The sequence below is a fragment of the Zingiber officinale genome, chromosome 3B (assembly GCF_018446385.1).
Source record: "Zingiber officinale cultivar Zhangliang chromosome 3B, Zo_v1.1, whole genome shotgun sequence".
Lineage (NCBI taxonomy): Eukaryota > Viridiplantae > Streptophyta > Magnoliopsida > Zingiberales > Zingiberaceae > Zingiber > Zingiber officinale.
Genome location: NC_055991.1, coordinates 13,443,782 through 13,463,327, shown reverse-complemented (window position 1 = coordinate 13,463,327; position 19,546 = coordinate 13,443,782). Strand labels below are relative to the sequence as shown.

At 32.1% G+C, this 19,546-nt stretch overlaps 1 protein-coding gene across 2 annotated transcripts in view; it reads left to right on the top strand.

The window, feature by feature from the left end:
* The window catches only part of LOC122055943 (phosphatidylinositol-3-phosphatase myotubularin-1-like), a 40,403-nt gene extending 21,079 nt beyond the window's left edge, over positions 1–19,324 (top strand). The window contains exons 11-19 of one of the 2 annotated variants that reach the window (XM_042617641.1): positions 7,357–7,456; positions 7,624–7,737; positions 9,801–9,970; positions 10,806–10,890; positions 11,428–11,655; positions 17,225–17,284; positions 17,399–17,463; positions 17,961–18,240; positions 18,375–19,324. In XM_042617641.1, the coding sequence (XP_042473575.1) occupies positions 7,357–7,456; positions 7,624–7,737; positions 9,801–9,970; positions 10,806–10,890; positions 11,428–11,655; positions 17,225–17,284; positions 17,399–17,463; positions 17,961–18,240; positions 18,375–18,884 (1,612 nt within the window). In that variant the 3' untranslated portion in view covers positions 18,885–19,324. Of the gene's footprint in view, positions 1–7,356; positions 7,469–7,623; positions 7,738–9,800; positions 9,971–10,805; positions 10,891–11,427; positions 11,656–17,224; positions 17,285–17,398; positions 17,464–17,960; positions 18,241–18,374 lie in introns of both variants that reach the window. The other variant, XM_042617640.1, reaches the window with a different exon arrangement.
* Positions 19,325–19,546: the final 222 nt, after the last annotated feature.

The window sequence follows — 19,546 nt, the reverse complement described above, 5'->3', positions numbered from 1 at the left end:
TATTCTGTCTATCCTCATATATCCACACATCCACCTTAATATTCTCATCTTCTGCTCATGTGCTTGAGTTATAGTCTCACATTCAATGTCATATAACATAGCATGTCTTATCGTCGTTTTGTAGAACTTCTCTTTAAGTTTTAGAGGTACTTTAGGATCATATAAAACACTTGACGCTCTCCTCCATTTCAACTAACCTGTTTATATTCTATATAAGATCTCTCTCAATCCCTCTATCGTTTTGCAAAAATGATCATAAATAATTAAAGCCCTTTCTAGACAACTCGTCATTTCCTATTTTAACAATTGTCTCATTATATCTAATATTTCTAAACTTAAATTCTATATATTTCGTCTTACTCTATTAAGTCTAAAACCTTTCACTTTTAGTGTTCTCGTCAAGATTCTAGTTTAGTATTTACTCTTTCATTTGTCTCATCTACCAAAATAATATCATTTGCAAATGACATGCACCATGGTACTGTGTTTTGAATGTGTCTAGTGAGTTTGTCCATGATTAATGTAAAAAGTAGGACTGATTCTTGATATAACCCTGTTTTTATTGGAAATGCTTTTAGTTAATCCGTCTAAAATCTTCGCTCTGGTTGTTATATCCTCATACATATTCTTAATTAGTTCAATATATGCTACGTTAAATCCTCTTTTTTCTAGAATTTTTCATATAATTTCTCGTGAGACTGTATCATAAGTTTTTTCTAATACTAAGAGTATTATTCGGGTGGATTCGGGTGGGGTCGGAGCAAGGATATTACAAAAAATCTCAACTTGAATCCGAAAACCCTAAACTCGAACCTGGATAATCTAACCAACCTGAATAACTCGACCCGAACTCAACTCGATCGTAACACAACCCAAAAACCCCTAACTCTCCGAAAACCTCCAACCCTAACTCGATATTTTTTGGGTTGACTCGGGTCGGGTTTTCAAGTCAGGTTCATTTTTGACACTCTTAAGGAATACTATGTGCAAATCTTGCTTTTGCTCCTTATATTTTTTAATTTGTTGGGAAGATGCATAATTTTTATTGTCGACCTTCCAGGTATGAATCTAAATTGATTTTTGGTCTCGTGGTCTCTTTTTTTAATATTTTTTCTATTGTTCTTTTCCAAAGTTTTATAGGATGACTCATTAGTTTATTATCCCTATAGTTTGCGTCTCTTTTGTTCTTATATAATGGAAATAAAGTACTTATCTTCATTGATCAAATATGTTTTTCGTTTTCAATATCATGTTAAATAGTTTTGTAAGTCATTCAATACGTTGTTTCCCCAAACACTTGCATTCCTCTATCGAAATATCATTTGGTCCAACGACTTTTTCATTTTGCTTCTCATTCAAAGCTTGTTCTACTTGAAATTTGAATTCTACGATAAAATTTTAAATTTCTATACTCATTTGACCTACTTAAATTACCTAAGTTAAGTTGATCACCAAAATCTTCGTTAAAAGTTGATAAAAATACCTCTACCACCGCTCTTTTATTTTTCCATCCTTTACTAGTCCCATATTGCATTCATCTTTAATACATCATATTTGGGTAATATCTTTTGTCTTCATCTCTTTCACTTTAACTATTCTATAAATGTCTCTTTCCCTTTCTTTTATATTCAGTTTTCGATATAACCATTCAAAAGTTTTATTCTTTGTTTCATTCACAGTTTTCTTTGCCTCTTTCTTGTCTATTATATGTATTTTATAAGTTTTACTCGTTCTTGTTCGTTTTTCTTCACTTTCTTTTACATTTTCTCATTCTATCACCAAATTTCCTTGGTGGTGCATGCCCCTTTGACTTTTCAAGTACACTCTTGATTACTATTTTCAATTTTAATACCATCTTATCATATGTAGTATTAGAGTCACCGTATATTTTATCTAATATTTGTACTTCTTCCTTCTTCTTAAATATGTTTTGTTTCTCATCTTTTAATTTCCACCGCTTAATTCTAGGAGTCGTGTATATTTTCATTTTATTGATAATATGATTGAGGTGTATATCCAACACTACTAATCTATGTTGGGTAGTTAAGTTTTTTCCAGAGATGACCTTACAATCTTTACAAATCTTTCTATCCCTCTTCCTAACCATAAGAAAGTCAATTTGCGATTTATTATTCTCACTTATGAATGTGACCAAGTGATATTCTCTTTTCTTAAAAAATATATTAACTAGTATAAGGTCGTATATTATCGCAAAATTTAATATAATTTTCCCTTCTTCATTTCTTGTTCCAAATCCATAACCCTCATGCACCTTCTCATATTTCTCATTTTTCACTCAACATGTCCATTTAGATCGTCTCCTATTATAATCATTTTATTTGGTTGAATGTTTTGTAATATTTCATATAGGTCGTCTCAAAACCTTGATTTGATATTTTCATCTAAGACTACTTGAGGTGCATATATGTTAATTACGTTTATAGTTTCTTTTGCCACTGCTATCTTGAAAGATAGAATTCTATCCCATTTTTTAACTACTCTTATAATTTCATCATTTAACAAATTATTTACATTAATACTCACTCTATTTCTTGGTTTACTCTTTCCTGTGTTCGAGTTCTCAATCATCTTTGCCTTTTCGCTTACTCATTTTATTTCTTGTACACATAAAATGCTAATTCTTCTTCTAATCGTCGTATCTACTAACTCCATTACTTTATTAGGGTTCTTATGTTTCAAATCTTAGACTATTAGTTTTTCTATAATATTTGTTCTTATTTAACATATGGTGTGAGAACTCTTGCCTATTTAACACTACACCCAAGTTCTCATGGAGATATAGTGACCCTTATCGATACGTTACAGTCGGACTCTACAATGCGAACTCTTGCATATTTAACACTATACTTGACTTCTGGAGATGTAGCGGTCCTTGTCGAGATGTTACAATCGGACCTTGCAACGCGTTCCTTATAGAGAACAACTTAACATTAACACAATAGTTTAATGGATCCATTCATTGAACATTTGCCTTAGTTTAATACTGCTTGGTACCCTAACGCAACCCTCCTTTATCCAGGCTTAGGACCGGCTATGATGGAGTAATTCGTTATGGGCGGAGTTTACTCATGCTAATTTGTGGATATCAACCTTAAAGTTTAGACCCGAAGATATATTGTGTTGTATTTTATTTTGGGTAGACTATTGAAAAGTATAATTTTGATTCTAGGTAGAGAATGCTATCTAGGTAGCTTTATCCTTAAATATATTGTAGGACTATTAAGCAGTTTAGATAGCTACAACTATTAGAGTTCTACTGTGACCTACAAGTGTGTAGGGGTAACCGACGGATAACATCCCAACTGTCTAGCCTTCTCGAAAGAGTTAGGTTGACCTTAGATTTTTTCTAGGTCACCTAAGTAGGTAATTCTTAAATTAAAATCAAAATTATTTCAATTCTAATCAATTTGATTTAAAATCTTAATTTAGTATAGAATATATCAAATTTAGTGACGTTTTGCATGATTTTTAGTCATTGCAGGATACGTGTAGAAGATCTCAGCTAGCATGGGATCGATCACTTAACTTGATCATACTGGGATTGTTTTTTTACTAATCATATTTAAAAAACATAGGAATGCGTTCCTACATTGTATTGGGAAACAAATTTATTCCTTGTGATTAGACATTGTGTTTTTATGTTTGTATTTGATAATCTTTTAGAGTGTGCATATTCAAATATTGTGTTGTGTTGGTCGGCATAGGTAGAGTTTTCGTTCTACCCGTGGATCGGCACCAATATGGTGCCGTGGATGAAGTCGTGACCTCGTGGTGCCCATCGTGAGGTTGCAAAGATAATGCCGCAAGGTTGCAGATGTTTCCGTTTATTTAAAATATATATATATATATTTTAATATTATTTATTTATTAGTTTTTATTTCTAACAGTTAATTTAAATTTCTTGTTGAGGTATTCGTGAGGTTGCTACCTCTGTTTTTCTAAAAAATTAATTAATTAATTTTCATATAAATAATTTTTGTAAAATTATTTATTTATTTATTTTTCATTTCTAATTGATAATTTAAATTCCTTCCTTTATTTTTTTTTAAAAAAATTCTACTTAATTCATTAATTTTTTTTTGGAGGATTGTATAGTAAAGTTGCTGCCGTGTAACTAAGAGTCATAGATTTGAGTCTCGAGAATAACCTTTTGCAAAATAGAGTAGGACTGCATACAATAGACCCTTCTCCGGGATTCGCATTTGCGGGAGTTGCATGCATCTAGCTGACCCTCTTTTTTTATTCATAATTTTTTTCCTCCTTCGTATTTATTTTTTTTGCGTGTTTATATTTCTACGAGGGTAAACACCGCTTTAAGATCGAGGAAACATATATATATATGCACGCTATTATCAACTAAATTAATATAATAATAATAATACATAAATTTATATTATGATTTTTTATATTAAATAAAAATGTAAGTAAGTTAAAGTAAAAAAATATTCAATTTAAAAAATTTTATACTTGTATTTATAATTTATTCAAATGCTAATCAATCAAATCTTAAATTAATTTTATTTTTTTCTAAATTTTAATAAATATTTAAAATTTTGAAATATAATTCTTAAAGTAGTAAACAATTTTAAAATTTTTTATTGTTAATTTTTTTAAAATATATGATTTTAAATATTTTTAATAAATTAATTTTAGAATTGTAATATAAATTATATATACAAACGTATAAATTATAATTTTTTATATATGTTATATAGAATGTATGTATTTATAAACTGTAACTTATCAATAATAATAAAAACATTTTAAGTGAATATGTCGAAATCTGAATGCAGTAATAAACACATAAAATAAATTTAATAATGAGTGGATTATTTCGGTCTCAATCGAAACTTCTATCTGACTCGAAATTTTAAACCATGGGGTAGACTATTGTAAAGATACGATTTAGCCTGTTAAGCCGTAAGTGTTATCTAGGGATCTTTATTCTTAAACATATTGTTTGTGATTAGGAGCTTAAATAGCTTCAACTGTGTGTCTTAGAATTCTACGGTGATCTATGAGTTTGTATGGACAACCTAGATAAAACATTCTAATTAGCTAGGCTAGCCTTCTTGATAGAGTTAGGTAAACCTAAATTTTTATCTAGGTCAACCTAAGTAGTAGTGCTAGGAAGCTAACTTACAAAGTTTAACTTAGCTCAACTTAAAACCTATTCGGTAGGTCGAGTCAGTATGCTGACCTAAGTTGGCTGAGGCCACTAAAACTTTTGTAGGTCCATCAAGATTTGGACTTAGCTTCTAACATTTAGATTTCTTAGAGTTAGGTTTATCTAAGACTTTAGGTAGGTTGACCCAAACACAAAATATGATAACTAATATCTATAAATTTTTTTTTTTTTGTGTTCAAGTGAGCAAACAATGTGAAAACTAGGATTCAACGATATCATTTGTGTCTTCTCTTAGCTTTGGTTTCAATGTCAAAAAATAATTAGAGTTTGGCATTACATTTTAAATGAAAATTTATTAAATAAAAATAATTTTATTTATTAATTTTATTATTTTAAATTTATTTTATTAAAATATAATATAAGATACTTGATAACTATCTTTGAATAACACAGATTATTTTTAAATAAAAAATTTTATACAGTTCAATTTGAAAGTATACAAAATTTTCAAATTCAAATTAAATTTTATTAAATTTAGAATGTAAAATTTCAAATTTTATTGAGTTGAATTCAAGTCAAATTATATATTTTTCATTTTTAAAAACTATATTTATAGAATTAAAAAATTTACTTACAAAATTTTAAATCTAATTTAAGCCTAATATAATATTTTACATTCCAAAATTTGAAAACTCTTCTCACTTTATTTTTCTTTTCTTTTTATAATTGTAGTTAAAAACAAAAGAAGATAATATAATTTTGAATTATTTCACTCATTGTATTCAAGAATTTTAGTTATGTTTTATTAAACAAAATACATATCGAACAAGAATATATTTATTGTTTAAATTTCTTACAAATGCTCATGAACAAATTTTAAACACAATTACATAAACCTATAAAAATATACATTCATTTCAAATAAAATTACATCCTTAATGATGAAAATCTTTTGGACCTTCAAGTTTGAAATTACATAATATTACAAAATTCAAAAGAAAATGTGCCCTAATTTATATAAAAACATGAAAATCTTTTGGACCTCATTATTTGTTCAAGTAATTTACTTGGAAAAGTTAAATAGATGATAGGCGTAAAGTGTAAGAACTATATACTTTACAAGGGGACAAAATTAAGAAAAGATTATAATTTAATTACTTGCAAGCATTTTTAAGATTGAGGCAATCAAATTCATTAACAAATATAAATAAACATAAACATATATTAGCAATGTAATTAATATTAAATTGAACAACTATCGGAACCGTACTAGCATGATACAATACGGTATGCAACCATATTATTTCAGTCAGAGATCAAACTTCGACTCAAAATTTTATATCTTGATCAACAACAACCAAGTCTTTTCCCATTAGGTGGGGTCGGTTGTATGAATCTTTTACGCCATTGAGCTCTATCTCCGATTATATCATCATGTATATTTAAATAAATTTTATCTTGTTTTATTGTTGCTAACCAAGTCTTTTTTGGTCTTCCTCTTCCTCGTTTGATATGTATGTTTATCATAGTTTCACATCGCCTAATTGGAGCATTTATTGGTCGTCTAAGTACATGTCCGTACCATCTTAAACGTGTCTCTCGGAGTTTTTCCTCAATAGATGCAATTCCGACTTTCTCTCTAATGCTCTCATTTCTTATTTTGTCCATCTTCGTATGTCCACACATCCACCTTAACATCCTCATCTCTGTAACTCTCATCTTCTGCTCATGTGCTCGAGTCATAGCCCAACATTCAGCTCCATATAACATAGCAAGTCTAACCGCGGTTTTATAGAACTTACCTTTAAATTTAAGAGGTACTTTACGGTCACATAAAACACTCGACGCTCCCTTCCATTTCACCCATCCTGCTTGTATTCTATGTAAGACATCTCTCTCAATCCCTCCATCATTTTGTAAAAATGATCCTAGACATTTAAATCTCTCGGTTCCGGGTAACTCGTCCTCTCCTATCTTAACAATTGTTTCATTACTTTTAATATTGCTAAACTTAAATTTCATATATACCTTGATCGCATGACAAATTTGCAAGCACCATCTATTCACCCACCTCAAGCCTAGAAGTTGATCCTCAACACTTTAGATCGTTTAATACTTATGGAACAAAGTTGGACCCCCTTTTTTTTTTTTAGTTTTTTATATTCTAGTTGAAAATTTACTGAATCATAGTTCCATATGTTTTTCAGGAAGCTCTATATCGCTGATGCAAGGCCTAGGAAGAATGCTCTTGCCAATGGTGCTATGGGAGGAGGTTCTGAGTCATCAGCTAACTATTTTCAATCTGAGGTTTGCACTCAAGTTAGTGCTTCAATGTGCATTTATCTGTATATGGGAACTTTGACATGCCTTCATGGTCATAAATTGATTTTCTGTAGCCATCACTTCAGACAACTTTCCACTGTGTTTCTTCATCATATATTACATTACTTTTTTATTGTTTTTTTATCCTTTAGGTTTTTTTTCTGGGCATTGAAAACATTCATGTCATGAGAGATAGTCTTGTTCGTCTCAGAGACTATTTGGATACCCATGGAACAACATCATCCGATGGAATGTCATCTTTTCTGGTGTGTGATTACCCTTGTTATCTTCTCAGTTACCATTATTTTTTCTGTTACTTGAATATGAAGTACTGCTGGCTCTTCCATTAGGTATATTATCAAATAATTCCTTATTTTCTTTACTTTTTTTTTTTTTTTTATCTTTCTTGGTTTGTGTATGTTGTCTTGTGAGCATGAGATACACAAGGAAGAAATTGCCTCATTTGCTTCTTGATTTGCTAGACATGCATTTGAGGAATAGCTTTGGGTTTGACCTAGTCTTTTTTATATCAATAAAATGGCACTGGGTTTGAATCTTAAAAGGCCAATACAAGATGTATATTAGAAAAAGGAAGTTCTGCCTAGAATCATTGGGTTACAATGTTTTTCCCATGGAAATAATCTGACAATAGTAAATTAAGAAGTTAAAACCATTTTTCCCCTTATGTCTCTGTTTCCTTATCTTAAGTGGAATTTACTAGTGATAGTTGCAAACTCCGTTAGCATCTCTCTATGTTCTTGTCTAGTTGTTGCTTGTATTCAAGGATTGAGATCTTGTGGCGAGCCGGTCGAAATGGGTGAAACATTTCGTTCTGTCTGTCGATTGGCACCGGCAAGAACCCGACACCACGGAGGCGTCGCGACGCTCGTGGCTGCTCTGGAGACTGGAGGGGCGTTGCGATGCTCACGACCGCACCGGAGGGGCGTTGCAATGTCCGCGGCTGGGCTGGAGGGGCATCGCAATGCTCGCGGTCGCGCGGAAGGGGCCGCACAACCTTCATGTTCACGTCGGAGAGGTCGCACAACCCTCACGGTTGCGCAGAAGGGGCCGTATGTCCCTCGCAGCCGCACAGAAGGGGCTACACGACACCCACAGCCATGCCAGAGGGGCTTCGACGCTTCGTGACCCTGCGACTGTGCCTGAGGTCGCGGTAGGTTTTTTTAATTAAAACAATTCCAAGATATGGAAGGATAATTAAAAGAGGCTTAATTACATCCTAATAAAATTATCTAGTTAATTAAATATTTTATTTATTTAAATTTTAAAATATATAATAAAATTTTATTTATTTATTTATTTTTTAGTTATGTTATTATTTTTTTTAATGATCTAATTATCTATAATTTAAATAAATAATCAAATATATTTTTTAAAATTAAATTATCCCATTAAAATATATAAAAATTAATTTAAAATTTTAAAAAATTCTAATAAAATATTATATATTCCTAACACTCTCTAGGGATCGCTGTGTAGCATTGGTTTCTGCGGGTCATTGCAACTGTGGTTTTTTTAGTTTTTTTTATTTAGTTAATTTTTTATTTTTAAAATATCTATTTTTTTTATAAATAAATTATTGTTAATAATTATAAATATGAAATATTATTTCAAAATTTTTAAATAATTTTAAATTTTAATAAATATTTTAAATTAATCATAAATTTAAAATAATCCAAAAAATTAAAAAATATATAATTCTTAAACATTTCAAATAAATTTTTTAAAATTAAAAATTTACAAATACATTAAAAAAATTAATTAAAAATTTTCAAATAATTTTAAATTTAGTTTTGAATTTTAAGAATTACTTATTTTTAAAATATTGTTTATAAAAATTTAATAGGCATTATCTCATGAGAAAATATTAAAATATAAATTCAATATGTCAAAATATAAAACATATTTAATAATAAATATTAATATATATTTATATTTATATTTAAAAAATATCGAAATTATATCTGCACGGTACGATACGATACCAAAATTGTATCTTTCAAGTTCGGGACCGAAACCTCGGCACGGGTTGAGAATTTAAACCTTGTATTATTTGGGAAAGATCAATGCCATTGTAGTCGATAATTTCTAAATAAGTGTTGCAATTATTCAATTAACACTACTACCTTAGCAAATACATATAATACAAAATTTAAATTAATCTATGATAAAGAACATTTTAGGTAAAAGTTGAATTAGATATTGCACTATGACTACTTAGTCTTGCATCTCAAGCTTTTACTTTCTATTCTTATATATGTGAATGATTTTGCTGAAGTATTATTTATCTAATGTGTATCTTATAACGTAGAGAAATGGAGGTTCTACTTGGGGCGGTGGCAACCTAAGTAGTATGTCTGCATCTGTTTCCACCCTTGGTGATAGTGGTTGGTTAATCCATGTACAAAGTGTTCTGGCTGGCTCTGCTTGGATTGCTGCATGCATTGCAATGGAATCTGCATCAGTGCTTGTGCATTGCAGGTTTTTATCTCAGTTCTAACTTTGACATTGTTTTTCATGATTTATGATTTTGAAAATTATCTTGTGTTTGTTTGATATTGTAAATCTAGTTTTAGCTTCATTATCCAAAATTTTCTGAATATATTTGTATCTTACTTCAGCAAAGGGGAGCCAAATCCATGTAAGAGGGGATGTATGGACTTCCTCCCCTTCTTTATTTCAAGTGATACAATCGTGGTTTGTCGGATCGTGTGTGATTGACTTCATAGATCCCAAATACAATAAAATGCATTTTAGCAAACTTAATGTTGATGGGGTATGAAGGTGAATCTAAATTAGAATGTCATTGTCCTTGGTAGAACCTATCTAGGTTGGATCGCTACGGCATATTTCAGTGAATTCATAGCATTTGAATGCCCTTAGGTAATCCTGTTTCTGTGGTCTAGCTGGACTTATTTTAAATGCATGCCTTATTTTATGATAATAATAATTAAACCTCTTCTGAGTTCACATTATTAGCAGTGTTTTCTGACCTTAGCTAATATATTGCCAGTTAGATTATGTTAGTTTTGTTCAAGCATTGGTCAGCGAACATTATGTGTATCTTTTTGATGTCAGTAGCTAAAAGCCATGTTTGATCAAAAGTCATGTTTGAACAAATTTGTTATATTTGGAACTTTAGAAAATAATTTTGAATAAAAAAGCACTAGTCATTTACCACAATCTGGGTTCCTTGTCTAGAAAAGGAAATGTAGTTGTTTAGCATAAATTTACTGACAATTTAGCATACAGTGTCTTTTTTTTTGTTGTTATTATCTTTATTTTTTGGTATTAATATCCCAATGATATTTTTTAGTGATGGATGGGATCGAACAACTCAACTGGTCTCACTTGCTAGCATATTGCTCGATCCCTATTATCGGACCTTCGAAGGTTTCCAGGTATGAATTGTTTGTTATTGTCGCTATGAGGGCTTGTTTAGTGATCTACAATTTCCTTTCTTTGTAGGTTTCAGCAATGTATAGTCATTCTTTCCTATTGATGCTTGAATCTTTAAACAAATTTTTTTTGGGGGGTTAAGAATTCCCATTTCCATTTCATTATGTGTTAAAACAATAAGCTTTCTTATTTGCACCCAATGTTGCCATGTCAAAGTTATTGGGAACATGATCCTGTTATTCTTTAGCATTGAAATTCAGATGAGCTATCTTGCTTCATGCATTTGCTTACTTTTTAGTGGATAAGATGCCTTTCCTAGTTGAATTTGCTTTTGTACTTCCTTGTTATGGGCCTAATCTGTTAGCAATTATCCATAAATCAGATTTAGTGTTTCATATTGAGGTATGATCCAATTAAAATCCTCCCATCTTTTTCCATGTATCTATATATCAGGTGTAGTGTTTTTCATTGGCTAATGTTTAAGTCAGAATGTTTACAATGAGATTTGTGATCATAAACTTTTCTTTGTTGTTCACCAGGCACTTGTGGAAAAGGATTGGCTTGCATTTGGACATCCATTTGCAGATCGCATGGGATTTCCAACATTATCTGGAAATAACAGCATGCCTGAGTTAACCAGGCAATCTTCTGTTGGAAGCTTGTCATCATCACCATTAAGAATTCCTTCGGGTTCAGGGTTCACATCATCAGCTGGTAATACAAGTCATGGTCAGACATCAACTAACTCTTCCCCCATATTTTTGCAGGTAAATGGTCTTTTCTTTTCCTTTTTATTTCTTTGGAGACAAATGAGTTTTCTTGGATATTAAAACGTGGACAAGCTGTTTGTTTATCAACTATAGCTTAAGATGTTTTGCTGTGATCTCACCTGTACGTTGAAGATGCAATCTGATTAGTGTCTGAGTAGAATAGTAGCATGCCTTATATAAATAAGATTTAATTTCCGACTACAACAAATGCTAGTCGATTGGGCAATGTTGGACTAAAACGTATTCATGCTCAACTTCTCACACAAAGCAGAAAATCAAGTTCCACCAAGTGGCTCAGTTAACATATCAACAATTTGGTCTTCAAAAGAGGTGTGCCTTTACCTTTTGATATGTTAACTGAAGACCAAATTGTTGATATGTTAACTGAGCCTTTTAACGTAGACAAGGCTGATTTTCTTGAACATAAAGTATGTGCCTTTTGCAATCAACCTGAATATGTCTAATACGATCATAGAACCCTGAGTTTTGTAAAAGAGTACTCTTGCCATATATAGGTTTCTGGCATAGTACTCGAGATTAAATACCTTACTAAATCCATCACTTTTTTCTTATAATTATTGTATCTAATAACTGTATCATAATACTATTGCATAATGATGTGATGCTTTGGATTGATCTTTAAATAAGTTGAGTAGTGTACATGATAAAGATACATGTTGGCATGATCATCAAATGAGGAAAATATTCTCTTGATTCTCTTCAAACTAAAGATGCCCGAGATTATGAAGTTGGCAAGGATGAAATGGTAATGCGTTAAAGGTTGTGTAGAAAAGTGATAGATTACATCTGAGAAGAGAAAGGAGACTAAGTTCAATTGTGATATCTACTCGAAAAGAGGATATTTGAAGAGAAAGAAAGACTAATTGTCACACATAAAGTAGGTTGCCACAACTATTGGTATGATATGGAAACCATAACGATCATATGATATTCTCCTATGCTTATGGTTATATGATATTCTCCTATGCATGTGCTAAGCTGGAAGGAACCAGACAACTATAATCCAAATCTCAAGAAATATGCTAATATTAACTGCATTTACTAGATCAACAACAACAACCAAGTCTTTTCCCACTAGGTGGGGTCGGCTGTATGAATCCTTTTACGACATTGAGCTCTATCTCCTATTATATCATCATCTATATTTAAATAAATTTTATCTTGTTTTATTGTTGCTAACCAAGTCTTTTTTGGTCTTCCTCTTCCTCGTTTGATATGCATATTTATCATAGTTTCACATCGCATAACTGGAGCATTTATTGGTCGTCTAAGTACATGTCTGTACCATCTTAAACGTGTCTCTCGGAGTTTATCCTCAATAGATGCAACTCCGACTCTCTCTATAATGCTCTCATTTCTTATTTTGTCCATCTTCGTATGTCCCCACATCCACCTTAACATCCTCATCTCTGCAACTCTCATCTTCTGCTCATGTGTTCGAGTCATAGCCCAACATTCAGCTCCACATAACATAGCAGGTCTAACTGCGGTTTTATAGAACTTACCTTTAAGTTTAAGAGGTACTTTACGGTCACATAAAACACTTGACGCTCCTCTCCATTTCACCCATCCTGCTTGTATTCTATGTAAGACATCTCTCTCAATCCCTCCATCATTTTGTAAAAATGATCCTAAATATTTAAATCTCTCTGTTCCGGGCAACTCGTCCTCTCCTATCTTAACAATTGTTTCATTACTTCTAATATTGCTAAACTTAAATTCCATATATTGTCTTTAATCTACTAAGCTTAAAATCTTTCCCTTCTAGTGTTTTCCTCCAAGATTCTAGCTTAGCATTTACTCCTTCACGTGTCTCATCTACCAAAATAATATCATCTGCAAACAACATGCACCAAGGTACCGTGTCTTGAATGTGCGCAGTGAGTTCGTCCATAATTAGTGTAAAAAGATAGGGACTTAGAACTGATCTTTGATGTAATCCTATCTTTATTTGAAATGCTTCAGTGATTCCGCCTGAAGTCTTTACTTTGATCGTTACATCCTCATACATATCCTTAATTTGTTCAATATATGTTACGCTAACACCTCTCTTTTCTAAAATTCTCCATATAATTTCTCTTGGGACTCTATCATAAGCTTTTTCTAATTCAATGAATACCATATGTAGATCTTGTTTTTGCTCCCGATATTTTTCAATTAATTGTCTAAGAAGATGTATAACTTCTATTGTCGACCTTCCAGGCATGAACCCAAATTGATTTTCTGTCACTATGGTCTCCTTCCTTAATATTTTTTCTGTTACTTTTTCCCAAAGTTTCATAGTATGACTCATTAGTTTAATACCCCTATAGTTTGCACAATTTTGTACGTCTCCCTTATTCTTATATAAGGGAACTAGAGTACTTATCCTCCATTGATCAGACATTTTTTTCGTTTTCAATATCATGTTAAATAATTTTGTAAGTCATTCAATATCTTGTTTCCTATGCACTTCCATACCTCTATCGGAATATCATCTGGTCCAACGGCTTTTCCATTGTGCATCTCATTTAAAGTTTGTTTTATTTCTGAAGTTTGAATTCTACAATAAAAATTAAAATTTCTATGCTCATTTGACCTAATTAAATTACCTAAGTTAAGTTGGTTACCAAAACCTTCATTAAAAAGTTGATGAAAATACCTCTTCCACCGCTCTTTTATTTCTTCATCGTTTACTAATACCCTATTACATTCATCTTTAATACATTTTATTTGGCTAAGATCTCTTGTTTTTCTTTCTCTCACTTTAGCTATTCTATAAATGTCTCTTTCCCCTTCTTATGTATCTAATTTTTGATATAACCGTTCAAAAGTTTCATTTATTGCTTCACTCACTACTTTCTTAGCTTATTTCTTGGTTATTGTATATTTTTTTAAGTTTTCTTCATTCTTACAGATATATAATTCTTTATAAGCTAATCGTTTTTCCTTCACTTTCTCTTGTACTTTCTCATTCCACCACCAAGATCCTTTACTTAGTGGTGCATATCCCTTTGACTCACCGAGTACACTCTTAGCTACTATTTTCAACTTTGATACCATCTTATCCCATGTTGTATTAGAGTCATCGTATATTTCACCTAATGTTTGTACTTCTACCTTCTCCTTAAATATATGTTGATTCCCATCCTTTAACTTCCACCACTTAATTCTAGGAATTGTATATATTTTCTTTCTATTGATACTATGTTTGAGGCGTATATCTAAGACTACTACCCTATGTTAGGTAGTTAAGCTTTCTCCAGGGATGACTTTGCAATCTTTACAAATCTTTCTATCCTTCTTTCTAACCATCAGAAAGTCAATTTGTGATTTATTATTCCCACTTTTGAATGTGACTAAGTGTTCTTCCTTTTTTTTTTTAAAAACGTATTAGCTAATATAAGGTCATATGCTATCGCAAAATCTAATATAGTTTTCTCTTCCTCATTTCTCGTTTCAAACCCATAACTCCCATGTACCCTCTCATATTCCTCATTTTTCACTCCGACATGCCCATTTAGATCACCTCCTATTAAAATCATTTCATTTAGTGGAATATTTTGTAATATTTCATCTAAGTCCTCCCAAAACCTTAATTTGGTAGCTTCATCTAATCTTACTTGTGGTGCATATACGCTAATTATGTTCATAGTTTCTTTCGCCACTATTATCTTAAGGGTTATAATTCTATCCTCTTTTCTAACTACTCCTACAACTTCATCCTTTAACAAACTATCTACAATAATATCCACTTCATTTCTTACTTTACTTTTTCCAGTGTACCATAACTTAAATCCCGAGTTCTCTATCATCTTTGCCTTCTCACTTGGCCATTTTGTCTATTGTACACACAAATTACTAATTTTTTTCTCTTAATCATCATATCTACTACCTCCATTGATTTACTAGTGAGAGTTCCTATGTTCCATGTTCCAAATCTTAGATTAGTAGTTTTCCTATCATATTTGTTCTTATCTAACCTACGGTGTGAGAACTCTTGCCTATTTAACACTCCACCCAAGTTCTCATGGAGATGTAGCGATCCTTACTGAGACGTTACAGTCGGACCCTGTAACGTGAACTCTTGCATATTTATCACTACACCCGAGTTCTGGAGATGTAGCAGTCCTTGCCGAGACGTTACAGTCGGACCCTGCAACACGTTCCTTCCGGAGAACAACCTAGCATTAGCATAATAGTGCAATGGATTCATTCATTGAATATTTGTTATAGTTTGACGCTGGCTGGCAACCTAACGCAACCCTACTCCTTTATCCGGGCTTGGGACCGGCCATGACCGGTCGTCATGGGCGGAGTTAGTAGAAACCTTGTAGTTATAAGAAATTCTTATTTGTTTTTTCTTGACATATTTCAATTTTCAATTTTCAATTTAAACATGACCGAACCAAAGCCAAATGATATCTTGGGTTTGGAATATTTATGAAAGGGTTAATATATTATCTTACTTAACCTTTTGGCATATTTTTTAAACAAATCTAATACAAATTTCAATTTCTTTTTAAAAAAAAACTAGCTCAATGTTTATAAATTGTGTTAAAATCTAACACCCACCAACCAAATTTTGTTTGGCTGTCCATTAAACAACCAATTTGATACTCATTTAACATCTTGCCAATTTAACAAAGTGCATATTGAGATACCTATATGACTTATGGATTGTCTATCTTTATACAACTCCAATACCCACGTAGACCACCAAATATGCACTTTGTTGACATAAAGCCATCTGAGTTCCATATCTACTTTTTAATAGTGGTTAGATTTTAGCACAATTTATGAAAAATGTTCTATATTTAAAAAAAATAAAAGGCTGAATTATATTTAAAAACGTCAAAAGATTGTGATAGAGTCATATATTAACCCTTTGATTTTGGTTTGAAATATTAAAATCAAAGAATTTCAGTTTGGTCCCAGATCTGCCCTTCCCATTGCAGAAAGTAATCTATCATGAGCTTAGAAATTGAATTGCATAGTAATATATGCACATCAATTGTAGTTGTGAATGTTGTTTATTCCCTAGTTAAAACTTCGCCAGCATTTTGTCAGGAAATAATTGCTTTTATTTCTTAAACTATGTTACTCAGATTTGGTATAAATACTGACACATGTATATATATCCAACTACCCATCGCAATTATTTCTATTTTTTTTACATGTGATCAATAAAGATAAAAGATATTATCAACTCAAAGTGTCTGTATCCTGCAAAGGTAGAGGGGTAGGATAGGTAATAGTCCATGACTAGATCCTGAGTTTTGTTGAATCATCCTTTTCTCCTTGTATCCCCTTTCCCTTTATTCAAATGAAGATATGAACCATTGGTACCTTTTATGTCTTATTTTCAAATTAAGTTGATTTATTTTACTCCTAGTAATTGTAGGTGGGTTTGAATTTCTATCTTTATCCTTGCCGTTTTTAATTTATAGAACTGTATTGCATGGAATATACTTTAATAGGAACATTCATATGTAAACTTTTACATTAGATTTTTCTTTTATTTTGGTTATGTTAACCATTTCCCCTATTTGGGATCTTTTGCCAGTGGATTGATTGTGTCTCGCAGCTATTACGCATGTATCCATATGCTTTTGAGTTCTCTTCAGTAAGTCTTTCTATCCTGACAGATTTGGGTATCTGAATTGCATGATGGCAGTTGCAAACAATTGAGATAAATTGAATGTCTTTAATTTATCATTGGTTTTGTTTGTTTGTTTAGGCTTTTCTGGTTGACTTCCTGGACTGTGTGCTTTCTTATCGGTTTGGGAACTTCTTGTTTAACAGGTATTTCTTTCAGATAGCTTAATTTGCTTCAGAAAATATTAAATCAATAATATGGATATATAATTTGCATCAATTGACTTTTAACTTGTTTCATTATGGAGTTGCTATTTGCTGGACAGTGGGTTCCAATATACTGTTGATGACTTGATGTCACAACACATGATAATATATTATATTAAAAGTAGCAGAACTGAAAATATTATTTTATCATATGGTTTTGTCTTAAATTTGTTGTTGTTGTTTTCATAATATTTATAAATATATAATATTGTTTATGTAAATACTATTTTATGGATTGTAAAATTTTATATTATGATATATCCTTACTTTTTTGAATGCTAATCAACTGAAGCATCTCATCTGATCTTTTATTCTTGCAATTATGTTTCCATTTATTGATATTTATGCTTTCAAATGGAGTGCTTTGATTTGCTTATTTCTTTCATATTATATTCGAATTTTATTTTGCTGAAATATGGAATGTGTCAATTGGCAAGCGAGAAGGAGAGGCAGCAAAAAGGTGTTGCAGACACTTGTGGGTGTTTATGGGTATATTTGGCACATTTAAGATCTGGTGCAGAAGACTCTCATGTCCACTATAACCCATTCTTTGATCCAGTGAAATATGACGGCGCATTGTTGCCTCCAGCAGCAGCATTAGCTCCCACTCTTTGGCCTCAATTTCATCTGCGTTGGGCTTGCCCTACAGCAGCAGGACCTGATGAGATACAATCTCAGTGGCGTACCATGACTAAGAAATTCTCCGAAACTACAAAGGTATCCATATCACTTATTCCATTAGGTTTGTTTCGTCTATAAACATTTCTTTGATGACATGGCAGTTATTCGCATGATTCAATGAATCGTCTTCCCATGTCCCACTTGGACTTCTCTTATGTTTTTTGTTCCAGGAAAAAGAGACAGCAGAAATGGAGGTTAAGGAGCTCCAGCTAAAATTGGACTTGCAAGTGGCAGAATTACAAAAAGAAAGACAGCTCCGCAATTCAGCTTTAGCCATGGCTAAAAGAACCAACAGGGAATGTCTTGCTATAAAACGAGCAGTACAGTCACTTGGCTGCAAAGTGAATTTTTTAGGGGGTGGGAGTGATGCAGTGAATACTTCATGGTTAGAAACAAGAGAAGGATCATCATTCTCTTCTAGAAGCGACTCTGATGCCAGAGGGCATCCTGACGAAAAAGCTGATCTATCTGTTATCATTTCAGCTACTGAGGATAGCAGGGTATGCGACTTCCCCGACAGCTTTGTATGTGAGAGCATTTGTCCCTTGCGTTCAAGAGAGGGTTGCAAGTGGCCTGATGCTGCATGTGCTCAATTTGGTAGTCAGTTTGTTGGATTGAAGGCTAACTTCGATGCATTCGACAGACTTTCAATTTATGATAGCTATTTTGGAGCCGATTAGTTTTTCATTACCTTCATCTTAGCATCCTATTGATGGTCATCTTCCTTCCTGTTTTCTGAAGAACACATCCACTAATCACTGACGACACCATCTTAAGCCATATGTTAGCCACTTAAAATGGCCAGCTTGCTATACAAGGGACAAGTAGCTGGATAACTGAGTGGCCAAGTATCAACTTTGCCGTGAATGGAAGGTTGGCTTTGACCTGAACGAATAATCCAAAATATCTTGTCATTTGTTCATACGTCCTCCATAAGCGTAACTGTGCCCTGTTAATATTTTTTACAGAGCGCATCACATGTTTTAGGAGTATACGAGTCAAAACAGTGAACAAGTTTATTCTTTGTAAGCTGGATGTAATTGGCTATGATGATTGAAATAATCTGCTCTATTAGTTAATCCATAATATTGGCTTGAGAGAATTCTCAATCCAAATTCTTAATCGGTGGACATCAGGTACTGTGTTTTTATTAGAGTAATTTTCTGTTTAGACTTTGCTTTTATTCATTAACAAATTTGGATTTCCTTTATGATACTAACGAATTGCAGCGATGCGTATGGCCCAATCACACGGTTATGTATGGTTTTGTTATTTTTCTAGTTTACTTGTTCAGTTGGTTCGACCAGTCAATTTAATGACCTTTTAGCCTTATCGACTCAAC